This window comes from Elephantulus edwardii, unplaced genomic scaffold (genome assembly GCF_000299155.1).
Source record: "Elephantulus edwardii isolate Elephantulus edwardi_28Jun2011 unplaced genomic scaffold, EleEdw1.0 scaffold00082, whole genome shotgun sequence".
Classification (NCBI taxonomy): domain Eukaryota; kingdom Metazoa; phylum Chordata; class Mammalia; order Macroscelidea; family Macroscelididae; genus Elephantulus; species Elephantulus edwardii.
This window is the reverse complement of record NW_006399832.1, coordinates 11378896-11405704: the sequence shown is the minus strand read 5'-3', so window position 1 is coordinate 11405704 and position 26809 is coordinate 11378896. Positions and strand designations below refer to the sequence as shown.

Genomic DNA, 26809 nt, shown 5'->3' with positions numbered 1-26809 from the left:
AGTTAAGCATTAGTTACAGTGTTGACCCCACCCTTAGCCCAGTGCCTTGACCCACTTACTTCCCAGCTCCACCCTCCACCAGGATAATGCTTAAATATATACATACAGGCACATAAATATATATATTCTGTAAAATGATTACTATTACATATATATGCTAGAAGTAATGATAACCATTTTTAAATATTACATTTAATTATTTCATGTTTCTACACATATGTATAGGAATTTCTTGTAGACTAGTAGTAAGCAACCCAAAAGTATATGGTTCGAAACCATTAGTTGCTCCACAAGAAAAAGAAGGGCAATTTCCTCTCATATGATTAACTGCTCCTGGAAACCTGATGGAGGGCCAGCTATGGTTTTATTTTAACTCAATGGTACACAATACAACAAAACACATGTACATATCCTCAAACATATGCATATAATATTCGTATTTATCATAATATGAAAAGAGCTCAGATGGTATAGGAAGTTAAGTGTTGGGCTCATGTGAAATCTGATGAAGGGTCATCAGGAGTATAATTAATTGATGGCAATGAGCTTATATTATATATCATTTAGAGCTAGAAAGGGAGCTTAGTGGCCGAATAGTAAGCGGGTTGCACTGCCAACTCAAAGGAATGCAGTTCAAATCCATCAGTTGCTCTGCAATGGAATTATGAGTAATATCCTCCCATGTGATTTATTACCTCTAAAAATCCTGAAAAGCTGGAGTCCGCTATGAGTTGGTTCCAACTCAATTGTATGCAACGACATAAGAACAATAGAAATATCAAGAAGTCCTGACAGCACAGTGGTTAAAGAATTCCACTCCTAAACAAAAGGCTCTCAATTTCAACCTACCAACTGCTCCATGGGACAGAAAAGAGGAAGCTGGCTTCCACAATTTTGGCATTTATAATTTTGGAAATCGGAGGGGCAGAGATAAGAATGTTGAGATTTCCTCCCACATGATTTGGGCATGCTGTCAGAGGAGATCAACACCTGGAAAATGATAACTGACAGAGCAGAGGGTTAGTGAAGAAGTATCTTCAAGGAGATGGTCTGATGCAGTGACTGCAAAGATGGACTGGAGCCGAGAAGAGACTGAAGAAGGTGCAGGGTCAGGCAGAATTTCGTTCTGCTGGACGTGGATAATGTCACTATGGATTGAAGCCAGGAAGTTGTGGGAGCCTAGTGGTAAGGAGTTGTGCTGCCAACCTAAAGGTAAGCACTTTGAGTCCAACAACTGCTCCATGGGAGAAAAATGATCAGTCTCCTCCCGTGCAATTTATAATGGGAAAATTTGCTTGAAGGTCAACAAGCTGGGGCCAAATTAGCAGTTATTTTGTCCCACAGGGTCACTAGAAGTAGGAATTAACTCAATAGCTGTGGGTGGGTTGAAATACAAATGGTCTAAACATATATTTCCTTTAAAAATTGCTTTTAATATAGAATAATACAACCTACACACTAAGATACTTCAAAAATGGTAATTAGTTAAGGAAACTTATAATTGAGACAGTAAGTGACTTTCTTTTTCAGCACTTGAAAAATAAGAAGTAAAGCCAGGAGAATAAAAGGCTTCCAAATGTCTAATCCAGTAGCAGTTACTTCATCTTTTAAAAATTGTTGGAAGAATGAATGTTCAATCAATTGGGAAAAAATAATTCTCTACCAAGAGCCAAAACACACATCACATGAGATAATAGTTATTGAAACAAAGATTAAAAAGAAAGCACTGATTGTGCTTATTTCACATTCCTTTTTTATTCATTACAAATCCTAACATTTCCCTTTGATTAATCCATATAACCATTTTGATTAGATTTTGATTAGTATGAACAGATAGTAGTTTTCAATATCCATTTGCTCCTTACTGCAAATAAATTTATTAAACTCAACTCATATAGTCGAGTCAGAATTAACACACAGTTGACCCTCCAATGGCTTTTAAGAGGCTATAAACCACGTGGGAATACATGGCCCATCTTTTTTCTAAAGAGCAGCTGACAGATTCAAACCATTGGCTTTAGAGTTGGCAGTGCAACTATTTACCCAAAGGGTGAACAGAGCTCCCTATAACTTTGCTAGTGGCATGAAATGCCAAATTCCTATAAGTGTTGATAGACTTCTCTAATATATAACAGTGACCAATAATCTTGTTTAATAACATTAAGTAAAGCTATACTTAATGATACAGCTTATTTTTAATATACATTAGTCCAGCCAAATAATATATATGAAGGTGAAACTACATCTCACATGTTTTAGGCATGTTATCAGGAGGGGCAAATTCTTGGAAAAAGGTATAATGGAAATTTCCTCCTATTTTCTCTGGGTTTTGGTGCATATATAAGAATGATAGTGGTATTAACTGGTCTTCCATATGTGTATGGATATTATCCTGTTGCTCACAACACTGTATTCCAAAATGAGAAGAAAAGAAAAAGGTATCATGGAAAAGTTAAAAGGTGGAGGGAGGGTCAGAGAAAGAGAAAAACTCTCAACAAGATAGACTGACACATTGTCTGTAACAGTGGGCTCAATTATGTTGAAGATTTTAAGGGAAACGCAGGATTGGGCAAAGTAGTTGACTCAGTGGCACATAAAAACAACAATAACAATCTAGATTAAAAATTTTAACAGTACAACAAGCACCCTGTCCACACACCTTCTATGAATGTCATTCCAACTTTTCAAAAGTCTTTCATTTTCCTTCTGCAGATGCTGGTTTTTAGCTTTGGTTTCTGAGATCTTGTCCAGGCAATCACAAATAAGTTCTCTAATGACCTCAGCTGGACTTGCAGCTTTCTCCAGGTTGAAGGAACCAAGTCTGAACTAGGATGAAAGAAAAACATGATCAGTTTTGAGAGAATATCAAGATTAAACAGCCCAGTTTTAGATACACACAATTTCTTCAGAGAGAAAACAGCAAGATTCAAATAAGCTATATTTGCCAGATATAAATATGGTGGCCAAAGGGCTGGGCTGTCTCTTATATTTTTACTAAAGTTAATATACAGATCAACATGTAATAATAATTAAAATTTTTAAATAATTAAAATAATTAAATATTAACAATAATTTTTAAACACGGTGCCATACCCTCCTGGAAAAGTAATATAAATGCAATATAAGAATATGACCATCAGGTGGCCTAGTCTAAAGGAGTTCGTGCTGCTCGCCCAAAGGCTCATTTTTCTGGTGGTTCAAATTCAGTGAATGGACAGAACAAAGTCAACCAATTAGCTCTCATGCAATTTACACCCTTGGGAATCTGTTAGTGGGTCAGCTATAGGTGCATTCTGAATTTACAGTAATGTTTGTTTTTTAATTGTAAACAATTGTGCTCCGTGTGAGATGATACATTAACTATAGTTTCTCGTAAAACAAAGAGAGAAAAAAAAACTTGACAAATCAAAGGCAACTAACAGCATTTCTAAGTTGCACTGTTGTTATCATAGTGACCCTGTGTACAACAGCTCTGAACTCTGCCCAATCCTGAGCCAATCTCACTGTCTCTGACAAACATATCCCCATTACCCCGTCACTGTGTCAATCTGTCACATCTAGGGTCTTCCTCCTCCACACCCTCTCCGTTCTTCTAAGCAAGATGTCCTTCTCTCCAAAGACTGGCTTCTCCTGGCCACATGATCAAAGAATGTGAGAAAGCACTTCAAAATCCTTGTTTCCAAGACCAGCTTGGTTTCACCCAGTTCAGGACAGACCTGAGTCTTGGCTTGGCTTCGATTCTTCTTCTATCATCCTTAGTCCGTGTCCAACTCACTGATGCATAGTAATAGTGAAGATCATGCTTGGATCAGGTGCACTTTAGTCTCTAGACTGACATCATTGCTCTTCAGCACTCAGGAGTGCTGTCCTTGACAGTAGATCTTCCCAATGCAATTCTGTCTTCTGATGTCCTGACTGCTGATGCCAAGAATGCTGACTATACAACAAAGCAAATTAAATTGTTAACAATCACAATCCCTTCTCCATCGCTCATGATGCTACTCGTTGGCCCAATGGGGAGAATCTTTGTCTTCTTGATGTTTAGTTTCAATTCATATTGAGGATTATAGTCCTTCACCTTCTGCAGCAAACACCACAGGTCATCCTCAGTTTCAGCAAGCAAGGTTGTGTCATTTGCCTAACAAAGGCTACTGATGAGTCTTCCTCCAATCCTGATGTCACATTCCTCCTCATAAAGCCTAGCCTGGTGAATAATCTGTTCCACATATAAATTTAAAAGGTTTAAATTTTAAAATTTAAATTTGAAAGGACACATCCTTGAGAGACTCCTTTCCTGATTCTGAACCATGCTCTACTTGGACAACTGCTTCCTGTACCAAGTATAGGTTTCACATGAGTACAACCAATCACGTGCTCCAAGATTCCAATTCTTCTCAAGTCTAGCCACAATTTTTTTGTGATCCACACAGTCAAATGCTTTTGCATAGTCAATCAAATACTGATAGGTATTTCTTTGGTTCTCTCTGCTTTCAGCTGAGGTCCACCTAAGATAAAAATTTTGGTAGTAATTGATACTATATGGTGTGCTGATTCTTCAGGCTGTGGTCTTTTCAATTACTTGCTACGCATTAGAGAGCTGGACAGTGACTAAAGATGACAGAAGAATCAATGCCACCGAGTTGTGGTGCTGGAGAAGAGTTCTGAACATATTATGGACCACCAAGAAATCAATAGGTCTGATTTGGAGATGGTAAAACAAAGTTTCTCCTTGGAGGTTAGGATTTTGAAGCTCTGTGTCACATACTTTGGGCACACGGCCAGGAGGGGACCCATCCTTAGAGAAGAACATCATGTTTTTGATGATGTGGCAGGACAGAAGAGGACCCTGAATGAGATGGATTGATATAGTAACTGAGGCAATGGGGAATGGTGTGTTGCAATCAGTGAGACTGGCTCTGGACAGGGCAGTCTTTAGAGCTGCTGTACATAGGGCTGCTATGAGTTGCAGGTGACTCAACAGCACACAGTGACAACGGTAACAATAACTGAGAAGTAGGATTACACTGATGAGGCTGTTAATTAATTTCCTTACACAAAACACAAGCTCCTGCTTTGTTTTACTGTTACATAGTTTCCTGGTATTAGCAACAATCCACTAAGTTACAGATAGTAAGTGTTAAGCTTGAGTATTTTTGCAAAAATATAAGAAATATTTTCATGACTAAGGAATATTTATAAATAAAATAGTGTAACACAATTTAAGGTTTATTTATGGAATTCTGAATGAAATACGAGTATCCCACATTTTACAGAAAAGAAACACAGATATTGTTATTGTTGTGTTGTTAGTTGCTGTCAGCTTGATTCCAATTTAAGGGAATCTCACATGTAGAGGAGAACTGGCCCATGAGCATTTAGAATAGTGACGTGTGGCCTTTTAGAAGCAGATTACCAGGCTTCTTTCCCGAGATACTTCTGGATAGGTATGAATTATTAATCTTTAATTTACTAGGCAAGCCTTAACAAATAATAAATTATTGGCACAATAATTATTATTTTTACAGTTATCATACCTTGAAAGTGAATGATAATCAAAGTAGTAGAAATTCAATAGCTCTAATCTTTATTTAAAAGGAACTACTACTGTTATATCTTTAGAAGGGTGGACAGACAGCCCAAGAAAGACTGTGGATGAGATAGATGGACTTGGTGCCTGGGATAGTGGGGGTAGAAATATCAGAGACAATGAAATTGGCCCAAGATAGAGCAGGGTTCAGAGCTGTTGTACATAGGATTACTATGAGTCATAAGTGACTTGAAGGCATATAACAACATTATTACATCCACGTTACAGGGTAGTAAATTAAGTTTCAGAGGAAATATTCAATGTATTGAATATGTAAAGTCAAGTTCCTGCTTTATTTTACTGTTACATACCTGGTATTAGTAACTATTTTAAGTAGACAACTCGAAAAAGGAAGAATTTGTTTCAGAAACTATACATAACTCTGAAGAATTATTCTAACAGGATTGAGTGACAAAATTAGATTGAGAGTACAACCATTGTTTTGCCTCCTAGATTCCTGTTATGCCATATATCTAATAACATTTCCCAAATGTCTCGTTTATTTGGAAATACTAAATTCCAAGAGGGTGTTTCCAGAAATAATTGTGCCAAGATGGAGAGAGATTTAGCAATTGTTGATAATTGTGAGAGAAATCTTTGTAAGTCAATTTAGAAATAAAAACAAGTGTCACTAAAATAGGTATCTAAATTTGCTATTTTAGAAACAGTTTGTAAATAATTTAATTCTTATAGTTAGGATCCATTGGATGTATAACTCCACAGAATAAATGTCTCTGGATGAATTACTCTTGTTGATTTACTTCAAATCAGCAATGACGAAGGATGCTAGAAGGATCGAAGCCTTTGAATTGTGGTATTGGAGAGGAATACCCAATAGGTTATGGAATGCCAAAAGAACAAACAAGTAATTCTTGGAGGAAGTCCCACCAGAGTGCTCGTTGGAGGCAAGGATAGTGAAGATCCATCTCACATATTTGGGGCATGCTGTTAGAGGGGGTTAGTTCTTGGGAAAAATACCCTGCTAAGAAAGGTTAAGAGTAGAAGCCCCTCAATAGGTGGATGGATACAGTGACTGAAAATATGGGCTCAAGTATATCAGATATGATGAAGATGGTGCAAAGTAGGGCTTGGTCTATTTCTGTTTTTTATAGGGTTGCTATGAGTTGCAGTTGGGCCTAAAGCACATAACAACAAGGACAGTAAAACCAAAAAGGATTGATGCTGTTTAGTTGTGGTGTTGGAGAATAATACTGAATAGTCAATGGGCTGACAAAAGAACAAGCAAGCATTACCTGGAGGAAGTGTAACCCGGGTGGTCCTGACAGGCAAAGATGTAAAAATTTCATCTCACATACTTTGGGCATGTTGTCAGGAGTGGCCCTGGAAAATGACATCATTCTGGGATAGATGGAGGGTCAGAGAGGAAGACTTCTAACAAGAAGGATGGACACAGTGACTAACAATGGGCTCTAACATACCAGACGTGATGAGGAGGATAGGGTTCAGATTTGTTATTCCTAGGGTCACTATGAGTCATAGTTAATTTATAGTCTGCAATATGGATTGTAGCTCACTCAACATTAAGAAGACAAAGATTCTCACCACTGGGCCAACTGGTATCATCCTGAGAGATGGAGAGGAGATTGAGATTTGTTAACTATTTCAGCTTGCCTGGTTCCACAATCAACACCAGCAGTCAGGAAATTTAAAAAAAAATGAATTGGGGAAAATCTACTATCAGGGACCTCTCCAGTGTTAAAGGCCAATGATGTCAGTCTGAAGACTGTTGTTGTTGCTGCTGTTGTGTACCATCAAATTGGAGCCAATCCATGGCTGACCCTCTGGTGGGTTTTCAGAGGCATTGATTTACATAGTAGGAGATTGTCCATTCTTCTGTGGAAAGGAGCTGATGGATTCTAACTGCGTAACTTTGAGATTGCAGCATAGCTGCTTGCCACTGGCCACTAGTCTCCCAAAGGTGCACCTAATCCATGCTATAGTCTTCATGGTCTATTTGATATGCATCAGAGAGCTGGACAATGACTAACAATGACAAAAGACAGACCAATGCTTTTGAGATGTGGTGCTGGAGAAGAGAAACATTTCATGGACTGCTAAGGGAATGCACAGGTTTGTCCTGGAGGTGATATAACCAAGTTGCTTTTAAAAAGCAAGGATTCTGAAGCTCCATCTCAGAAACATTGGCATGTAGCCAAGAAAAGTACATCATGCTTGGAGAGAAGACGACCCTGGATTAGATGGACTGACACAGTAACAGAATAATGGAGTTAGGTGTGTCAGAGACAGTGAGACTAGCTCAGGATAGGACAGGGTTCACAGCTATTGTGCACAGGGTCACTACAAGGTGAAGGTGACTCAAAGGCACATAACAAAAAGAGAACTATATAAATTATATTATTAGATATTTTACTACATAATATGTACCTTCTCTCACTATCACTATTGTTAGGTTTTTATAGTAAAATGGATATTTTTATAAAGGAAAAGATTTTTCACTATTTGACAGTTTCAGTAATGCCAAAGGAAAAAGGAATTTATATGATACATTTATTCTGAGTAAAGTAATCACCAAAATAGAAATACAAAAAGATAAAGAGGACTCTAAGGCTTCAACCCCTTGAACTTAGAGAAAAGGGAAGTAAGGACTAATTCTAAATCAGTGATAATAAATGACTACTAAAAAAATACTATTCAATTATATTCAGAATTTCAAAGTAAAAGAATTTTTTTTAATCTTTGCTAGCTGGCACAGAATAAATTTAAAATAGCATTTCATTTTAAGAAAAGATAATTTTTTCTAATTTCTATTGTTCAGTTCTTTAAAAAGTGTGAGCATCAATTATTTCAAACAATAGTCATGTCAAAGAATTACCTAAAATTTCATCCTAGAAAAGAATTATACTTGAAATATTCAGGTTAAAATTCTACAAGAAAAAAAATCTGAGGACCATTCACCTAGTTATATTTAATACTACAAACCAGGGCTGTTGATGTTGTTGTGTTCTGCTGAGTTAAAACTGATTATTCACAACTGATCCTCCAGCTGATTTTCAAAGGCAGCAAAACAGCTGGTGGATTCAAACCATGTTCCTTCAGGATTGCATGTAGTTTCTTAGCAGTAGGCTATCACAGAGACCTTAGAGACAGGGTGAAGAAGTACTATTCTAACTTATGATGATCTTGTACTGTTCAACCTTCTCACTATTACATACACCTGAGGCCTGTATACACTGGATTTCGAGAAGTGTTTCACGCCAGGCTAAAAAATTTAAAAGTAAAAAATATAGCTCTAATACCATATTTAGCTTATCTTTATATTTCCCATTTTTAGAAAGTGACTACTTAAACAGTATCATTTTTAAGACCAGGAAAGTCATACAAAAGTAGTATTCCTTCTGATTTAGAAATCTTTAACTTTTATTATTTGACATACAAGGCTATTAGCACAGCTGCTCTTTTATTACTTGTCATATCAAAATAATCTATAGTAAAAAAACATGGCTTCAGAGCCAGAAGCCACGAATGAAAGGCATTATCTATTTTGCTACAGACTTGGGCACAAATAAAGCATTTTCACGCAAATAATATGCACATTATACAGTGTTCTGCAAACCAAACAAACCCATCCCTTACATCATTGTTTCCTTTGTGCACTAAACATGTAATATATGCTGATGAGTGATTTGTGAAAAAATGAGGTTAAGTTTGCCTTTGCAGTTAGTTCTCAAAGTTACCTGAGAATTTAGAATACCAAGACCTGTATTAACCACCTCACTTAGTCTACACTCTTCTAGTATATTAAACCATATCTTAATTGAACTCTGTAAAAAACATGACCACAATTGACTTTTTAAATGGTTAGGACAAAAGAGTGAGTTGCACTTACTTGCTTTAAGTGTAGATCCCAATGTCAGTCAAGTTAAATACCATATTCCTTCAAATCTACCCACAAAGGTCAGGTTAAATTATGTTATATCTACTTATACTGGTCTCTTAACAAATAATGCTGCAGAGTTTATTTCTCATAATCTATCATTCAATTTCATACAGCCTATGTTTTTCTTTAATTTGTCTACTGTACACTAATCATACACACACACACACACACACACACACTGCTTATATGCACATAGTTGTTGCAATACATAATTATAAATTTCTAGTTACAAGGGAACCAGACAAATTGTACAGTAAATTAATAAATTGCTAGTCATGTCTTTCATCAACTATTAAGCATTTTGAACGAACTAGAGAGAGCTCTGGTTGCCTATTGGTAATAAGCTGCACAGCTATCCTAAAGGTATGGAGTTCGAATTCACCAGTTGCTCTGCAGGAAAAGATGGACAATCAACTCTGATGCAATTAACCATTTCTGAAACCCACTGGAAGCTCAATTATGGGTTGGTTCCAACTTAACAGTACATGACAACAGTCTGTCTACTGGGAGATCTGATGGTGTAGTAGTAAGGAGTTACAATAATAACCCAGAGCAGGTGATTTGAATTCAGTAGTTGCTGTGTAGATGAGAAATGAGTAATCTCTTCTCACACCACTTACAAATTAAAAAAAAAAAAAAACAAACTTAGAAGGTAGGCTATGCATCAGTTCTATTGTCACAGCACATAACAAATATGAGTACTATGACGTTTATATCATGAACTCTTTGTGAAATGTTTATTTTCCACTTCCATCATGCTTATTTCCATCATATAAAGACTACAAATTAATAGTAACTTCCTAAAGACCCTCAAGCATATGGATTGGGTTAGACAGTAGCAATGAGCTCGACTGTATCAGAGATTGCCATCCAGAAGATGGCACAGAGTAAGACAGGCTTCAGATCTGCTGGCCATAGGTTCACTATGAGTCATATAAGACTCAATGGTACATAATAGCAATAAAATGGTAGCATATCTAAACTGGCAACCAATCACATTTCATTTCTAAGGTAACATGTTGTGTATTGTTGAGTCAGAACCGGCCCATAGTTGACCCTCCAACAGGTTTTCAAAGGCAGTCAATCTTCACTGCATGTGAGGAGACTGATCATTCTTTTCCCAAGGAGCAACTGGTGGTTTCAAACCACATGCCTTTGGGACTGCAGTGCAGCTTTTTGCTACTAGGCCACCAGAGCTCCCTAGATCTTAAAAAAAAAGAAAAAGAAAAAAGTGGATTATTTTAAAGAGAGAACAAAGCTACAGTGATGAAAATCAAAGCTCAATGCCCAATTAAAATATTTTCATTCAGGAAATGTCTTATAGTTCAGAACAACAAATTATTTAAAGCAATGCTCTAGAAAATGGTATAAAACATATACTGTAGAAGAAAAGTTCTTTGAGAATTTTAATATTGCACAGGTTCTCAGAGGAAAACTTCAGTAATCTAAATATGAATGGTATACCAAATTGTTATTATATTACTACAAATTATTAACATTTTAGGTCATGTTGTTGTGTTGTTGTTGTTACGTGCCGTCGAGTTCTTTGCGCCTTATAGTGACCCTATGTACAACAGCCCCAAACCCTGCTCTAAGCTGTGCCAATCGCACTACCTCTAACACACCCATCCCGATTACCCAAGTCCCTGAATCAATCCACCTCATAGAGGGTCTTCCCCTCCTGCGCTGTCCCTCTACTCTACCCAGCATGATGTCCCTCTCTAAAGACCTCCTTACAACATGTCCAAAGTATGTCAGACGAAGCCCCAGAATCCTTGCCTCCAAGGAGTAGCCTGGTTTAACTCTCTCTAGGATGAATCTGTTTGTTTTCTTGGCAGTGCATGGTACATTCAATACTCTTCTCCAGCACCACAGCTCAAAGGCGTCAATTCTTCTTCTATCCTCCCTAATCATTGTGCAACTCTCTGATGCATAACAAGTGTTTGCAAAAACCATGGCCTGTATCAGGCGCACCTTAGTCTCCAGAGAGACACCGTTGCTCTTGAGTACTTTAGAGAGGTCCCTAACAGCAGACTTTCCCATCGCAATACATTTTTGTTTTTTTTTTTTTTATTTCCTGGCTGCTGGTGCCAAGAGTGTTGACCGTGGAGCCAAGCAAACTAAAGCTGTGAACAATCTCAATCTCTTCGCCATCCATCCTGACGCTACTGATTGGTCCAGTGGTGAGAATCTTTGTCTTCTTGACATTGAGCCTCAGTCCATACTGAAGGCTGCAGTCCTTGACCCTCTGCAGTAAGTGCATGAGGTCCTCCTCAGTTTCAGCAAGCAGGGTTGTGTCATCTGAATAACGCAGATTGTTGATAGATCGTCCACCAATCCTAACGCCACGCTTCTCCTCATAGAGCCCAGCCTCTCGGATAATCTGATCTGCATACAGGTTGAAAAGTTATGGAGATAGGACACATCCTGGCGTATACCCTTCCCAATTTTGAACCAGGCAGTGTTGCCCTGCTCTGTTCTGACCACTGCCTCTTGGTCCAAGTATAGGTTTCGCATTAGCACAATTAAATGTTCTGGGATTCCCATTCTTCTCAGAGTCAGCCACAGTTTGTTATGATCCACGCAGTCAAATGCCTTTGCATAATCAATGAAATACAGATAGACATTCTTCTCGTATTCTCTGCTTTCAGCGAAGATACATCTAACATCAGCTACAATATCCCTAGTACCACCACGACCCCTTCTAAACCCAGCCTGGACTTCTGGCAGTTCTCTGCTGATGTACTGTTCCAGTCGTTTTTGGATAATCTTCGGTAGAATCTTGCTTACATGTGAAATCAATGACACTGTTCTGTCGTTACCACACTCTGTTGGGTCACCCTTCTTTGGAATGGGAACAAATATAGATCTCTTCCAGTCAGTTGGCCAAGTGGTTGTTCTCCAGATTTCTTGGCAAAACTTGGTGAGCATCTGTTAGCTGAAATATGTCAACTGGTATACCATCTATTCCGGGGGCCTTATTTTTTGCTATTTCCTTCAAAGCAGCTTGAACTTCTGTCTTCATCACCACAGGCTCTTGCTCAAATGCTATTTCATTAAATTCTTCTGTATCTGCCAATTCTTATATTTAAATAATTAAATAATGCCAATTTTAATATTTAAAGTACCATCCAAGAAGTTTATTTTGGTCACAATGACTGTAAAAGTACAAAATCCTTGAAAGTAGAGAAACAGTCTAAAATAAATAGCTAACTGTGGGATTTTTACTTTTTTTTTTTTTTAAGTGTTACCATGTGGTCAGGGAGGTAATTGAGAGGATGGCACAGAATAAGCCAATGTTCTGATCTGCATAGAGTCACTCTGAGTTGCAGTTAACTTGACGGATGACACATAACTAAGACACTACCAACTTTGTTTCACACACGTTGAGCAAGTCAGCAAAAGCCAGTCCTTGGAAAAAGGTATTATGCTAGAAAAATCAGAGGGTCACCAAAAAAAGAAGGAAACCCCCAAGTCATGGATAGACCCAGTGAGTGGAACAACGGACTTGAGCATGGTAGAGATCATGAGATGGCACAGTATAGAGCAGGGATGTGGGCTGTTGTTCACAGTGTCCCAATGAGTAATAGTCTACTCACCAGCACCTAACAACAACATGTATAGATAAGGTTAGTTCGGTGCGGCATAGAGAGTTTTTAATATAATCCAAGGGCTGTAACTCCTCTGGCAGTTCAAGTTCACCAGCTAGTGTGTGGGGGAAAGGCAGGTAGTCTCCTCCTGTGTGATTTACAGCCTTGGAAACTCAGTGGCTCTGCTAATAGTTGGGACAGCAGTAAATGATGTATGGATATGTGGTTTTAAAAAAAAAAACCTTAATAATTTTAGAAGTTGATGAGTCTTCCTCCAATCTTGACGTCACACACAGATTTAAAAGGTATGGAGATGGGATGAATCCCTGGTCACTCCTTTCCCGATTTTGAACCATGCAGTACTTCCCTGCTTTGTCTTGAGGACTGCTTCATGGTCCAACTATAAGTTTCACATGAGCACAATCAAATGTTCTGGGATCCTTATTGTCCTCAAGGTTAGCCACAATTTGTTGTGATTCAGTGTCAAATGCCTTTGCATGGTCAATGAAACACAGACAGTCTTCTGGTATTCTTTGCTTTTTGCCAAGATCCATCTGACATTGCCAATAATGTCTCTAGTGCCACGATCTCTTTTAATCCCAGCTTGTAGTTCTGGTACTTCTCTGTCAATGTACTGTTTCAGTCAGTTTTGGATAAACCTTAGCAGGATTTTGCTAGTGTGTGATTTCAGTGATAGTGTTAAAAAATTTCCACACTCTGTCGGTTAACCTTCTTTTGGAAATGGACTAATGTGGCATCAAGACTAGAAGACTCATCAACAATCTATGATATGCAGATGACACAACCTTGCTTGCTGAAACTGAAGAGAGAGGACATGAAATGTTTGCTGCAGAATGTCAAGGACTGTAGGCTTCAATATACATTGAATCTCAACATCACGAAGACAAAGATTCTCACCACTGGATCAACTGGCAGAACCATGATAGATGGAGAAGAGATTGAGGTTGTTAACAATTACTGCTTGCTTGGCTCCACAATCAACACTTTCAAAACCAGCAGTCAGGAAATCAAAAATGAATCATACTGGGAAAATCCGCTGTCAGGAACCTCTCCAGGGTGCTGCAAAGCAACAATGTCAGTCTAGAGACTAAGGTGTGCCTAATCCAGGCCATGGACTTCTCAATTACTTGTTAATTCTTCAGAGAGCTGAACAATAACTAAGGATGACAGAAACGGGGTCAATGCCTTCGAGATGAGATGCTGGAAAAGAATCTTGAACATATTTTGGACTGACAAGAAAACAAATAGGTCTGTCTTGGAGAGGGTGAAACCAAGTTTTTCCTTGGAGGCCAGGATTTTGAAGCTCCATCTCACATATTTTGTACATAGGGCCAGGAGAGACCAGACCTTGAAGAAGGACATCATGGTTGGAAGGGTGGAAGGGACAGAGCAGGAGAGGAAGACCCCAGATGAGATGGATTGATACAGTAATTGGGGTAATCATGGTTGGTGTGTCGCAATTAATGAGACTGGCTCAGGACAGGGCAGGGTTCAGAGCTATTGTACATAGGGTTGCTGTGGGTTGCAGACAACTCAATAGCACATTAAAAACTACGGCAATGTTATAAAATTTCATTTCATTGCAATCTTAGAATAGAGATTATTTAGCTCTTAAGAAATTAATAAAATGTACTTAATTTAAGTCTAGGGGAGATATTATTAACAAGGAAAAAAACTGCTGTGTAAGAATTCATGTCTTATTTTTGTCTGTTAACATAGAGTCTAGTATTGAATAAATAAGAACTAAATATTTTTTAACAAAATGAATACACTTAGTTTCTATATCTAAAGTAACTAAGGATGTTGAGACTTTTTGGTTGCTGTTTGTAGTAGGTTGGATAATGGCATCCAAAACTATCCACATCCGATTCTCCAGACTCTGTTCATGTTACTTTATATGAAAAAAGAGAGTTAGCAGATGTGATTTAATAAAAGGTCTTGAGATGAGAAAATCATATGGTACTATCCAGGAAGGTTCGGTAAAATCACAAGGGTCCTAATAAGAGTAAAATTTCAAGTGAGAGTTGATGTGATGACAGAAGGTTTAGGTTACAAGGTTTTAAATTTTGGTTTTAAGAAAATAAATTCATAAACATCAAGAGGTGGGAGGTGAGTCTTCTGTTTTTAGGTAGAGAATCTTCATTTAAGATAAATAGTTGGGTCTTATTAAGGTAAAAGCAGAAACTTTATTGCTATCATATGGAACCTTAAAGATGCTATTAAGGCAGCTATTAAGTGTGTTGAGCAGTTGTGGATTGTGCTATTATATCTCAGGCCATATCAAGAATGAATCTGTACTCTCTCATACTGGAGCCTGGCCTCTGCAACCTGTATTTCTCAGAAACTATAGTCAGCTGGTTTTTGTTAAGTCCTACTAACAGGCAATACTAATAGGAGATTAAAAACAGGATACGAAAAAGGGATTTCTTGCTTGCTTGTTATCTCTTTCCTTTTCTCCCCTCCTCCTACCTTTCTTCTTAATTTTTCCTTCCTTCTTTCTTTTTAATTATCTACAGCATTACTTCACAAATGGCACTGCACTGCACTCTTGACAGTTAGGAATAAGCATACTCCTAACCCTCAAAGTTACTTATCAAGGGCAAGTGAGCAGTAATCTTTTCCCAGAATTCCAAGTCCCAGGTCCACAAGAACACCTCAGCATGTTTTCTCTATTGCTGAAGCAGCAACAGCAGTTAGTCAGTACACTCCAGCTCAGAAGTCAGAGTTTTAAGTCTATAGAGCATCTCCTCTAAGCCCGGAAGTTCTGTCTCTTTCTGTTCTGTCGTCAAGTCCTTCTACTTAAGTATTCACTGTTGTTTATGCTCCTGGATATGTCTAATATAGGGAGTGAAGCAAGGTATCAGAAAAGTGCTTTGCAGCTGGCTTACTTAAAATGTGATGCAGTATGTAACTTACAAAATACTGAGAGAAGAATCCTGTGTTTGTCAGACTTCAGGTATTAATTAGAGACAGTAAAAGGGAAAACTGACATTTATGAAACAAATAAGAACGATAACCTTTAAGAAGGTTTACAAGAAAGGAATGTAATTATAGCACTCCCTATGTCTCTAACATTTAAAGAGTCTTGTTGTTGTTGTTATGTGCCGTCGAGTCGAGTTGTTTGCGACTCATAGCGACCCTATGTACAACAGCCCCAAACCCTGCTCTATCCTGTGTCAATCGCACTGCCTCTGACACACCCATCCCGATTACCCCAGTCACTGAATCAGTCCACCTCACAGAGGGTCTTCCCCTCCTGCGCTGTCCCTCTACTCTACCCAGCATGATGTCCCTCTCTAAAGACCTGTCTCTCCTTACATGTCCAAAGTATGTCAGACGAAGCCCCAGAATCCTTTGATGTATTGAAAAATTAACATAAAAAGCTTTAAAATGTAAATATAAATTTAGTAAGGCAGGATCATACTTTGCTTTGTCTTCCCAAGTTGCTCTCTGAAATTGTCTGTTCAGCTCTTTCACTTCAACATGTTCCAGTGTAGTCTCTGGTGTCTCTTCCAACATCCATTTCGACTTTTTCTTTCTCCTCTGTTTTTGTAATACCTTTTACTTTCTTCATGGGTGATATCCTTGATAACATCTCACAACTCATCTGATCTTCTTCTATCATTGGTGTTTAATGCCTCAAACCTATTCTTAAGATGATCATGAAATTACATTGGAATTGATTCAAGATCTTATCTTGGATCCTGTGGACTTTCATTTTCTTCAGCTTCAATTTGAACTTGCTTATGAACAACTGATAGCTGACCCACAGTCTGCCCTGGCCTAGTTTTGACTGCTGATATTGAGCTTCTCCAATGATCTCTTCCACAAATGTAGTCAATCTGATTCCTATGCAGCCCACTGGGTGAAATCTATGTGTAAAGTCATCTTTTGAGTCTTTTAGGAAAAGTATTTGCAATGAATAAATCACTGTAAATACAAAATTCAATAATACTATTTTCAGTCTCATTTCTCTCATCAAGCCCACATTTTCCAACTATTGTTCGTTCTTCATTGTTTCCTACTTTTGCAGTCCAGTCACCAATTATCATTAACACATCCTCATTACATGTTCGGTCACTTGCAGGTTGCAAATTTTGGTAAAAATTCTCAATTTCTCCTCTTTGGCACTAAATGTAGGACCATATACTTGAATAATAGTCATGTTCACTGGTCTTCCTTGAATGAGTATAGATATTATCCTATCACTCACAACACTATTTCAGAATAGAACTTGAAATGGACTCATTTACTATGAATGCAACACCATTCTTCGGTTTTTCATTCCTTGCACCCTATATCATATGATTATCTGATTCAAAGTGGCCAAAACTGGTTCATCGCATCTCACTAATGCCTAGTATACTGATATTCATGCATTCCATTCCATTTTTAACAATTTCCAGTTTTTCAACAGTTAAGCTACGAACATTCCATGTACCAATTGTTAAACAATGTTTGTTACTGATTTTCCTCATTTCAACTGACTTCCAATCTAGGCTCTACTACTACACTATTATAACTATCCTCCTTGGTTAGTGTTCATAGGGTTTCTGAAATTGGAGAACAAAAAGGGAAGAACTCATTCTGCATTTCTCAAGTTGAAAGAACTGAAAAACAAATTTAAACCTTGTGTCGCAATGTTGAAAGATGCTATAGGCAGTATACTGAATGACCTTAAAAGCATCAAAAGAAGATGGAGGGAATATACAGAGTCACCAGAAAGAATTGGTTGACAATGAAAAATTTCAGAAAGTACCATATGAACAGGAGCCCTGATATCACAGCTCATCTGATCTTCTTCTATCATAGGTGTAATCAAGGAGGAAGTGGAAGCTGGACTGAAGGCATTGGAAAGAAGAAAAAAATAATAAAGCTTCAGGAATCAATGGGATACCAACTGACTTGTTTCAATTAACAGATGCAGCCTTGGACGCACTCACCAGTCAATGTCAGGAAATTTGGAGGACAGCTATATGGCCAAAGTACTGGAAGAGGTCCATATATGTTCTTATTCCCAAGGAGGGTGATCAAGCTAAATGTGGAAATTATTGACCCATATCATTGATATCACATGCAAGCAAAATACTGCTAAAGGTCATTCAAAAATGGTTTGAACAGTACATAGATAGGGAATTGAGAGAAGTTCAAGCGGGATTTAGAAGAAGCTCTAGCACTGGGGATATCACTGCTGATATCAGATGGATCCTGGCTGAAAGTAGGGAATAGCAAAAGAATGTCTATTTGTGCTTTATTGACTATGAAAATGCATTTGACTGTGTGGATCATGAGAAGTTGTAGCTGACATTGCGAAGAATGGAAATCCCACAACACTTGACTGTGCTCATGAGGAACCTACCTGGACCAGGAAGCTACTTTGCAAACAGAGCAGGGGAACACTGGATGGTTTGGAATTGGGAAGGGACTGTGTCAGGGATGTATTCTATCTCCATACTTGTTCGATCTATATGCTGAGCAAATTATCCAAGACAGTAGACTGGATGAAGAGAAATGTGGCATCAGGATTGGAGGGAGACTCATCAATAACCTGTGTTATGCAGATGATACAACCCTGCTTGCTGAAAGTAAGGAGGAACTTCAAGTACTTTGCAGAAAATCAAGGAAATCATGCTTTGGTATGACTATATCTCAATATCAAGAAAACAAAGATTCTTACCACTGGACCAATTAGTGTCATTATGGATGGAGAGGAGATTGAAACTGTCAACAACCTCATCTTGCTTGGATACACAACTAACATCCTCAGTACAAGCAGTCAGGAAATAAGAAGATAATGGCAATGGGAAAATCTGCAGTTAGGGACCTTTACAAATTGTTGAGGGGGAGTGATGTCAGTTTGAGGACTAAGGTGTGTCTGATTCAGTCCATGGTCTTTCTGATTACTAGCTATGCATCTAAGACCTGGACAATGAATAAGGATGACAGAAAAAGATTTAAGGCCTTTGAGCTCTGGTGTTGGAGAAGAGCAACGAATATCCCATGAACAGCTAAGAGAACGAATAAGTATGTCTCGGAGAGGGTGTAGCCAAAATGCTCTTTGGAGGCAAGAATGATGAGGCTTCCCCACACATACTTTGTACATACTGCTGGGAGGTGTTATTCCTTGGAGAGGGACATGATGTTGGGAAGGGTGGAGGGTCGGTGAAGGAGAGGAAGACTCTCAACCAGGTGGATTGACATGGTGACTGCTGCAATGGACTCTTGTTTGTCAGGGAGTGTGAGGACAGGATGAGGTTAAGATCTTTTGTTCACAGGATCTCTATGAGTCATATTTGATGGAAACTAACAACAACAAACAACAAGGAAGGACAGAAAATGTATGTGTGTGTTGGAAGTTGATAATAAGCCCAAGAACTGAACTTGCTTTTCATGATAAAAAAGGTTACTATCTAAAGCTGAAAATAAGCAGAGATAAAAGAGATACAGAAGAAGGTTACATAGACACAAAGAGCAAAAGAATTAGCAAAAAAACTTAAAAGTAGAATTAGAGATGGGGAGTGGGGGTGGGGGTGGGGTACAAGATTGCCATATTTTCATTATAAATCTTGTAGAAACTACTTTATTTTTAATATCTTTATAAACACATAACTGATAAAATAAAAATTGAAACAAAAATAAATAATTTCTGTCGTAAGGCTAACTAGATCTACTTTTAGGTTATTTGTTATGGCTACAGAATAATCATTGTTGATACAGTCAAAAGAAAGCCAAGGATCTTTTAATAGTCTGATAATATGGGTCTTTAATATTCCAAGCAAAAGGAGCCTCTCAGAAAAGGAAATGAAGCCTAGCTAAATACTAGCCAAAGATCTACTAAGCACTAATTATGCTGAAATAAAAATCATTATCTTTGACTGATACATTAAAGCACCCTAAGGAATAATATTGTAGTGTGCCACTGAGTCAGAAGTGACTGAGAGTGGATTTTCAGAGGCTGTAAATTACAAGAGGAGACTGTATCTTTTCTCCTATGGAGCAGCTGGTGGATTCAAACTGCATACCTTTGTGTTGGAAGCACAACTTTCTACACAAGCAATGCCTTTAAGTTGTGGTACTGGAGAAGAGTGTGAATACCTCATGGACTGCCAAAACAAGAAGAAACAAGTATGTCTTGGAAAACGTGCAGTCAGGGTCATCCTTGGAGGCAAAGAGAGTGAAACTTCATTTCACACATTTTGGGCATGTTCTTAGGAGGGGCCAGTTCTTGGGAAAGGACATGGTACTTAGAAAGGTGGAGGGTCACCAAAAGAGACAAACACTCTCACTGAGATGGATTGACAGAGTGATTACAGTGGTGGGTTGAGGAATTTCAGAGATAGTCAGGATGGCACAGGGCAGGGCAAGGTTCAGGGTTCACTGTTCATGGGGTTTCCATGAGTTGTCATCAACTCAAAAGTGCTTACCAAAAAAGAAGGTTGAAAAGAAATGCTATTTAATGGATTCATTCTTAAAGTTATTAAAACAGAAGATAATGTTTTAACAAGGTAGAATCTTTTTAGTGGTTCTGTAAAAGTGGAGATTCTGTTTAAATAGATTGTCGTCCTATAGCTGCATACTCAATGGAATTCTGAAATACTGAGATTCTCTTTAAAAATCATAATTGTTGCTAAATGTGTTGTTCCATCTACCTGATTCCTTTCAAATATGAATTCAAACATCCCAGGGCCTGATTATAACATCTTCTCTCCATATCGCTCCTGTTTTCTGACAGTCTCCTGTATACAATGACTATCTGTTTTCAGAAGTTCATTCCCCTACCCCCACCCCACCCCATGCAAAAGCTAAGTCTCTAGTTAATTGAGGTTTCCTGGAATTCTTCTCCAACATCCTTACAATCACCTTTCAACTTAGCCTTCAATAACATAGTCTCTTACTCTTCAGAGATCTCATTATACATCTTTCACATTTCTTTTCAATATTTATCAGAGAATATGCTATGTGTCGTACATTTTCTAAGAGAATGAATAGTGAAATAGCGAAAAAAGTACACTTATTTTAAACTTTCATGATCTTGAAAGAGAGACGAATACTTAAAACAGGATGACCCTTGCTGGGAGAAATGCTGAATGCTGCAGTAATACAGAAAAGAGGAATCTACTTGGTCAAGAAGCAACAAAGTGAGATCTGAAAGCTAAATATGTTAGCCAAACCCTGGGAAAAGGGAGAATGAGGACACAAGTCTTGCACAGGAAAAAGGAATTATATTCAAAGGCCCTGAGGTAGGAAAAAGCTAGGTGTATCTGAACTACTGCAGGGAAATAGGGCTGAAAAGAAAGAGCTTAGAAAACATGAGACTCCGAAGTTCCTAAAAACCATGCAGACAATATTATCACTTTTTTAATCACTTTTCATCACTTGCAAACTCTTATTTTTTTCTGTCAACAGAAAAAAAATTAGTCCCAATGTTTATAAATGGTTAAGTGACCATGGGCTCTGTTACCATTTTTATGGGACTGGCTGCAGTTATACCACACTAGCAGAGTTTTCCCCCAGGTCCTCTGCACCTCCTTCTCAGTCTCTCCTTCTTAGACTTCATTTGAAAAAGTATATAGTACACCTGACCTAAGGTGTGATATTTTCAGTCGCTTCTCATGTACGTAGTGAAAAAAGAAACTACGCTGGAGAAGCTCATTATCAGCTGTGAAAACTAGGCCAGGAGCTGTTTGTGGAGATCACCAAGTACTCATATGCAAGTTCAAGCTGAAGTTGAGGAAAATTAAACCAAATCCAAGGCAACCAAAATATGACTATAAGTATGTCCCACCTGAATTTCAGAACCATCTCAGGAACAGGTTTAAGGCCTTGAACACTAATGAGCAAAGACCTGACGAGTTGCTGGAAGATATCAAGGGTATCATCCAGGAAGAGTACAAACGGTCATTACAAAGACAGAAGAGGAAGAGAAGACCAAAATGGATGTCAGAAGAGACTCTAAAAATTGCACTGGAGAGTAGAGAAGCCAAAGCACAAGGAAGAACTGAAGATACTAAAGAACGGAATAGAAGATTTCAAAAGGCAGCACACAATGACAAAGTTAAATATTACAATAAAATGTGCAAGGAGTTGGAGTCAGAAAATCAAAAGGGCCAAACTCGCTCAGCATCTCTTAAGCTCAAGGAACTGAAGAACAAATTCAAACCTTGAGTTGCTATAATCAAGGATGCTTTAGGCAAAATTATAAATGATCCAGGAAGTATTAAAAGAAGATGGAAAGAATATACTGAATCACTGTATCGGAAGGAATTGGCAGACACAGAACAATTTCATGAAACAACATATGAGCAAGAGCCTATGATGATGAAAGAAGTTCAGGCTGCTTTGAAGGAAATAGCAAGAAATAAGGCCGCAGGAATAGATGGTATACCAATTGACATATTTCAGCTAACAGATGCTGCCCTGGATATGCTCACCATGTTGTGCCAAGATCTGGAGAACAACCACTTGGCCAACTAACTGGAAGAGATCTATATTTGTTCCCATTCCAAAGAAGGGTGACCCAACAGAGTGTGGTAACGACAGAACAATCTCACTGATTTCACATGTAAGCAAGATTTTACTGAAGATTATCCAAAAAAGACTGGAACAGCACATCAGCAGAGAACGGCCGGAAGTCCAGGCTGGGTTTAGAAAGGGTCGTGGTACTAGGGATATTGTAGCTGATGTTAGATGTATCTTAGCTGAAAGCAGAGGATACCAGAGGAATGTCTATCTGTGTTTCATTGACTATGCAAAGGCATTGAACTGTATGGATCATAACAAACTGTGGCTGACTCTGAGAAAAATGGGAATCCCAGAACACTTGAGAGTTCTAATGTGAAACCTATACTTGGGCCAGGAGTCAGTTGTCAGAACAGAGCAGGGTAACACTGCATGGTTCAAATTTGGTAAGGGCGTACACCAGGGATGCATCCTATCTCTGTACCTTTTCAATCTGTATGCAGAACAGATCATCTAGGAGGCTGGGCTCTATGAGGAGAAATGTGGGGTCAAGACTGGTTGAAGATCTATTAACAATCTGCGTTATGTAGATGACACAACCCCGCTTGCTGAAACTGAGAAGGACCTGAAGCACCTGCTGCAGAGGGTCAAGCACTGTATCCTCCAATATGGATTGAGGCTCAATGTCAAGAAGACAAAGATTCTCGCCACTGGGCCAATTGGAAACATCAGGCTGGATGGTAAAGAGACTGAGATTGTTCACAGCTTTAGTTTGCTTGGCTCCACAGTCAACACTCTTGGCACCAGTAGCCAGGAAATTAAAAGGCGCATTGCCATGGGAAAGTCTGCTGTTAGGGACCTCTCCAAAGTACTGAAGATCAATGGTGTCTCTCTGGAGACTAAGGCGCGTCTGATGAATGCCATGGTCTTTGCTATCACTTGTTATGCATCAGAGAGTTGGACAATGACCAAGGAGGACAGAAGGAGAATGGATGCCTTGGAGCTGTGGTGCTGGAGAAGAGTATTGAGAGTACCATGGACTGCTACGAAAACAGATTCGTCCTGGAAAGGGTTAAACCGGGTGTCTCTTTGGAGGCGCGGATTCTGAGGCTCCGTCTAACATACTTTGGACATGTTGTAAGAAGAGACCGGTCCTTGGAGAAGGACATCATGCTGGGGAGGGTGGAGGGACAGTGCAGGAGGGGAAGGCCCTCTATCAGGTGGACTGATTCTGTGACTGAGGTCATAGGGATGGGAGTGTCAGAGACAGTGCAATTGGCACAAGACAGAGCACAGTTTAGGGCTGTTATATAAGCATAGGGTCGCTATGAGTCGCAGGCGACTCAACAGCACATAACAACAACACTCTCATGTATGTGAAATTTGGATAAGGAAGACCAAAGAATAGAAGGCTTTAAGCTGTGGTGTCAGTGAGGAACACGGAGTTGCCATCGACTGCAAAAAAGAACAAATTAATCTGTCTTGGAAGAAGTGAAGGCAGAGTTCTCCTTATATCCAAGGATGCTGAGACATTATCTCACTTACTTTAGGGACATTATCAGGAAAAGACATAATTCTTGGAAAATAGAGGGTAAACAAGAGAGGAAGACTCAATAAAATGAGTTGACACGGGGACTGAAACTATAGGTTGAAGAACAGCACTGGCAGTGAAGAAGGCATATGATTGGGCTGGGTTTTGTTCTATCCTACTAACTAACACGTAGCAGACACAACAGTACTTAAAAACTGCCACCACTCTGTGTCTATTTGAAAATATTAGAAGTTCCTCCAATTAAACATAACTAAAACTCACCCCCTTCCCTAAAACCTGGTTCACCTCTACTAATTCATCAAATCAATCCTTTCAATCCACCTAGAGACCTAATTTAGAATCTGGAGGATTAGCTTTGATTTTGTTTTGTTCTTCCTTATCTTCTGCACTCTTTGTCACTCATCTAAATAGCTCTCAAATCTGCCCCCTTATCTCTATCTCAATTACTTCTATTTTAGTTCCAATCCCTATAATCTAACATTTAGATTACTGAGTCACCTGACTAGACTCTCTGGCAGATCTAGTCCCCTCTGTTTCATTCCCTGCATTCTTAAGACTAAATTTTAATATCTTCAAATCAATTCTGGTATAAATTTCTAAAACTCTCCTATTGCCTACAAAATTCTGAACACTTTCTTTTGTACAACATGACCGGTGCCTGTTTATCTTCCAAGTTCAATCTCCATTGTTTTTTAAATATTGCAATCAACCTGACTTTTGATTGTTTATGTCAACTACAGCCCTCTATCCCATCAAGAATTAGTGTTATCCTGGGATTTCAATTAGTTCTAATATAAGAAAAATCTATCTATAAGAGTATATCTAGGAGTCAAGAGGGAGAAAAATGCAACAATGAATGAATGGAAATCCAAAGTCTCTGTAAACATTCATTAAAATTAATAATTTTTTAAAAAGGGGGGGAAAGAGTATCACCTAAACTGTTATAGAAATAATTTCATTCATTATAATGTTTAACAACCTTCATATAGTGAGACCTGTGGTCAATACTTTAGCAAATAGAAACAACTTTTTTTTGTCTTCCTTTCTTTGATAAATTAATCATTTTACTATCTTATGATTAACAGACTTTCAGTATAACAGAATCAATTACCTATCTTTTGGAATTTAAACAGTTCATATTATGATTTATGCTAAACCAAAGCTTTTCTGAGGCAAAAATTTTCCTATTCTTTGTACATACTTTATCTGTTTATATCTATATCGGCAAACATGCTATTTGAAAGTAAGAGTATAATAGCCAACTTATTAATAGGAAAAGAAAAACAGCATATTTAACATTTGGGAGGAAAACAGGTAATGAGCACTGCATTTGGATATGGAAAGAACTGTTTAAAAGAAATTAAGTATTTAAAGAAATATATGACTAGGCATTGTATGTATGCCAACAGTCCAGAATAAAAGGAACACTGTGAAATGAGAGGGAGGGAAGGAAGGGAGGGAGGGAGAGGAAGGAAATAATGGAAAAATAAATGAATATTTAAAAAAAGGAAAATGGAAAGTGAATCAACCAGCAACTCCACAGGAGAAATATAAGGCAGTCTGATTTGCTAAAGAGTTACAAATCTGGAAGCCCTTTCAGCATTTCTATTCTGTCTCACAAGGCTGCTATAAATCAGAATGGACTAAATGCATTGAGCATGGCTTGGTTTTAAAATTTACATTAATCAATTGTTGAGCTATTGGCAGCTATTCTGTCATCAAGAAATCTGATTTCAGTTAGAAACATTTGCTGTTGTTGTTGTTCACCATAAAGGGCAGAACAGACCCACAGGAGATCTTCCAGCAGGTTTTCAAAGGCAATTAATCACAAGGGAGGAGGCTGCCCATCCTTCTCCCTAAGAATGGCTGTGGCCTTGAATCATGTAAAAAAACCCTTAATCACTAATATATTATTTATAGAAGTTTACTGATTCTTGACTACTGTTCCTTTAAATACGTATATTAAAAGGATTTCACTCAAAAGTTCAGATCAAATACTTATATTGGTCAACAGGTAAAGAGCTGCGCTGGCAACCCAAAGGCACTCAATTCTAATCCACCAGTTGCTCCATAGAAGAAAAGAAAGAAAGATGGGCAATCTCTTCTCATGTGATTTACTGTCTATGAAAACCTGCTGGAGGGTGAGCTATGGATCAGTTCTAACTTGATGGCACATAAGAACAAATGAAAATGTTGTGGCACTTGCTATCATGGTTACAATCTATTAAGAGAAAAAGAATTCATTTTCCTTCACATGCAGTTCACAATTCCACAGAAAACAGGTTCTTTTTTAAAAAATTACAATAAGTAGAGATTGACAGACAGACTGAAAAAACAGAAATACAGACTGATAAATAGACAAATAGGAGGGAATAATTTACATATGTTGTTGTTGTTGTTATGTGCCCTCGAGTCGTTTGCGACTCATAGCGACCCTATGCACAACAGCCCTAAACCCTGCTCTATCCTGCACCAACCACACTACCTCTGATACACCCATCCCAATTACCCCAGTCACCAAATCAATCCATCTCATAGAGGGTCTTCCCCTCCTGCGCTGTCCCTCCACCCTCCCAAGCAGGATGTCCCTCTCCAAGGACCTGTCCCTCCTGGCAACATGTCCAAAGTATGTCAGATGAAGCCCCAGAATCCTTGCCTCCAAGAAGTAGCTTGGTTTAATC

At 38.4% G+C, this 26809-nt stretch overlaps 1 protein-coding gene across 2 annotated transcripts in view; it reads right to left on the bottom strand.

Moving 5' to 3' along the window:
• XRCC4 (X-ray repair complementing defective repair in Chinese hamster cells 4) overlaps window positions 1-26809 on the bottom strand; it is a 326363-nt gene that overhangs the window by 229576 nt on the left and 69978 nt on the right. For both annotated transcript variants that reach the window (XM_006889867.1, XM_006889866.1), the window contains exon 3: window positions 2660-2826. In XM_006889867.1, coding sequence (XP_006889929.1) covers window positions 2660-2826 — 167 coding nt within the window. The remainder of the gene's footprint in view (window positions 1-2659; window positions 2827-26809) is intronic.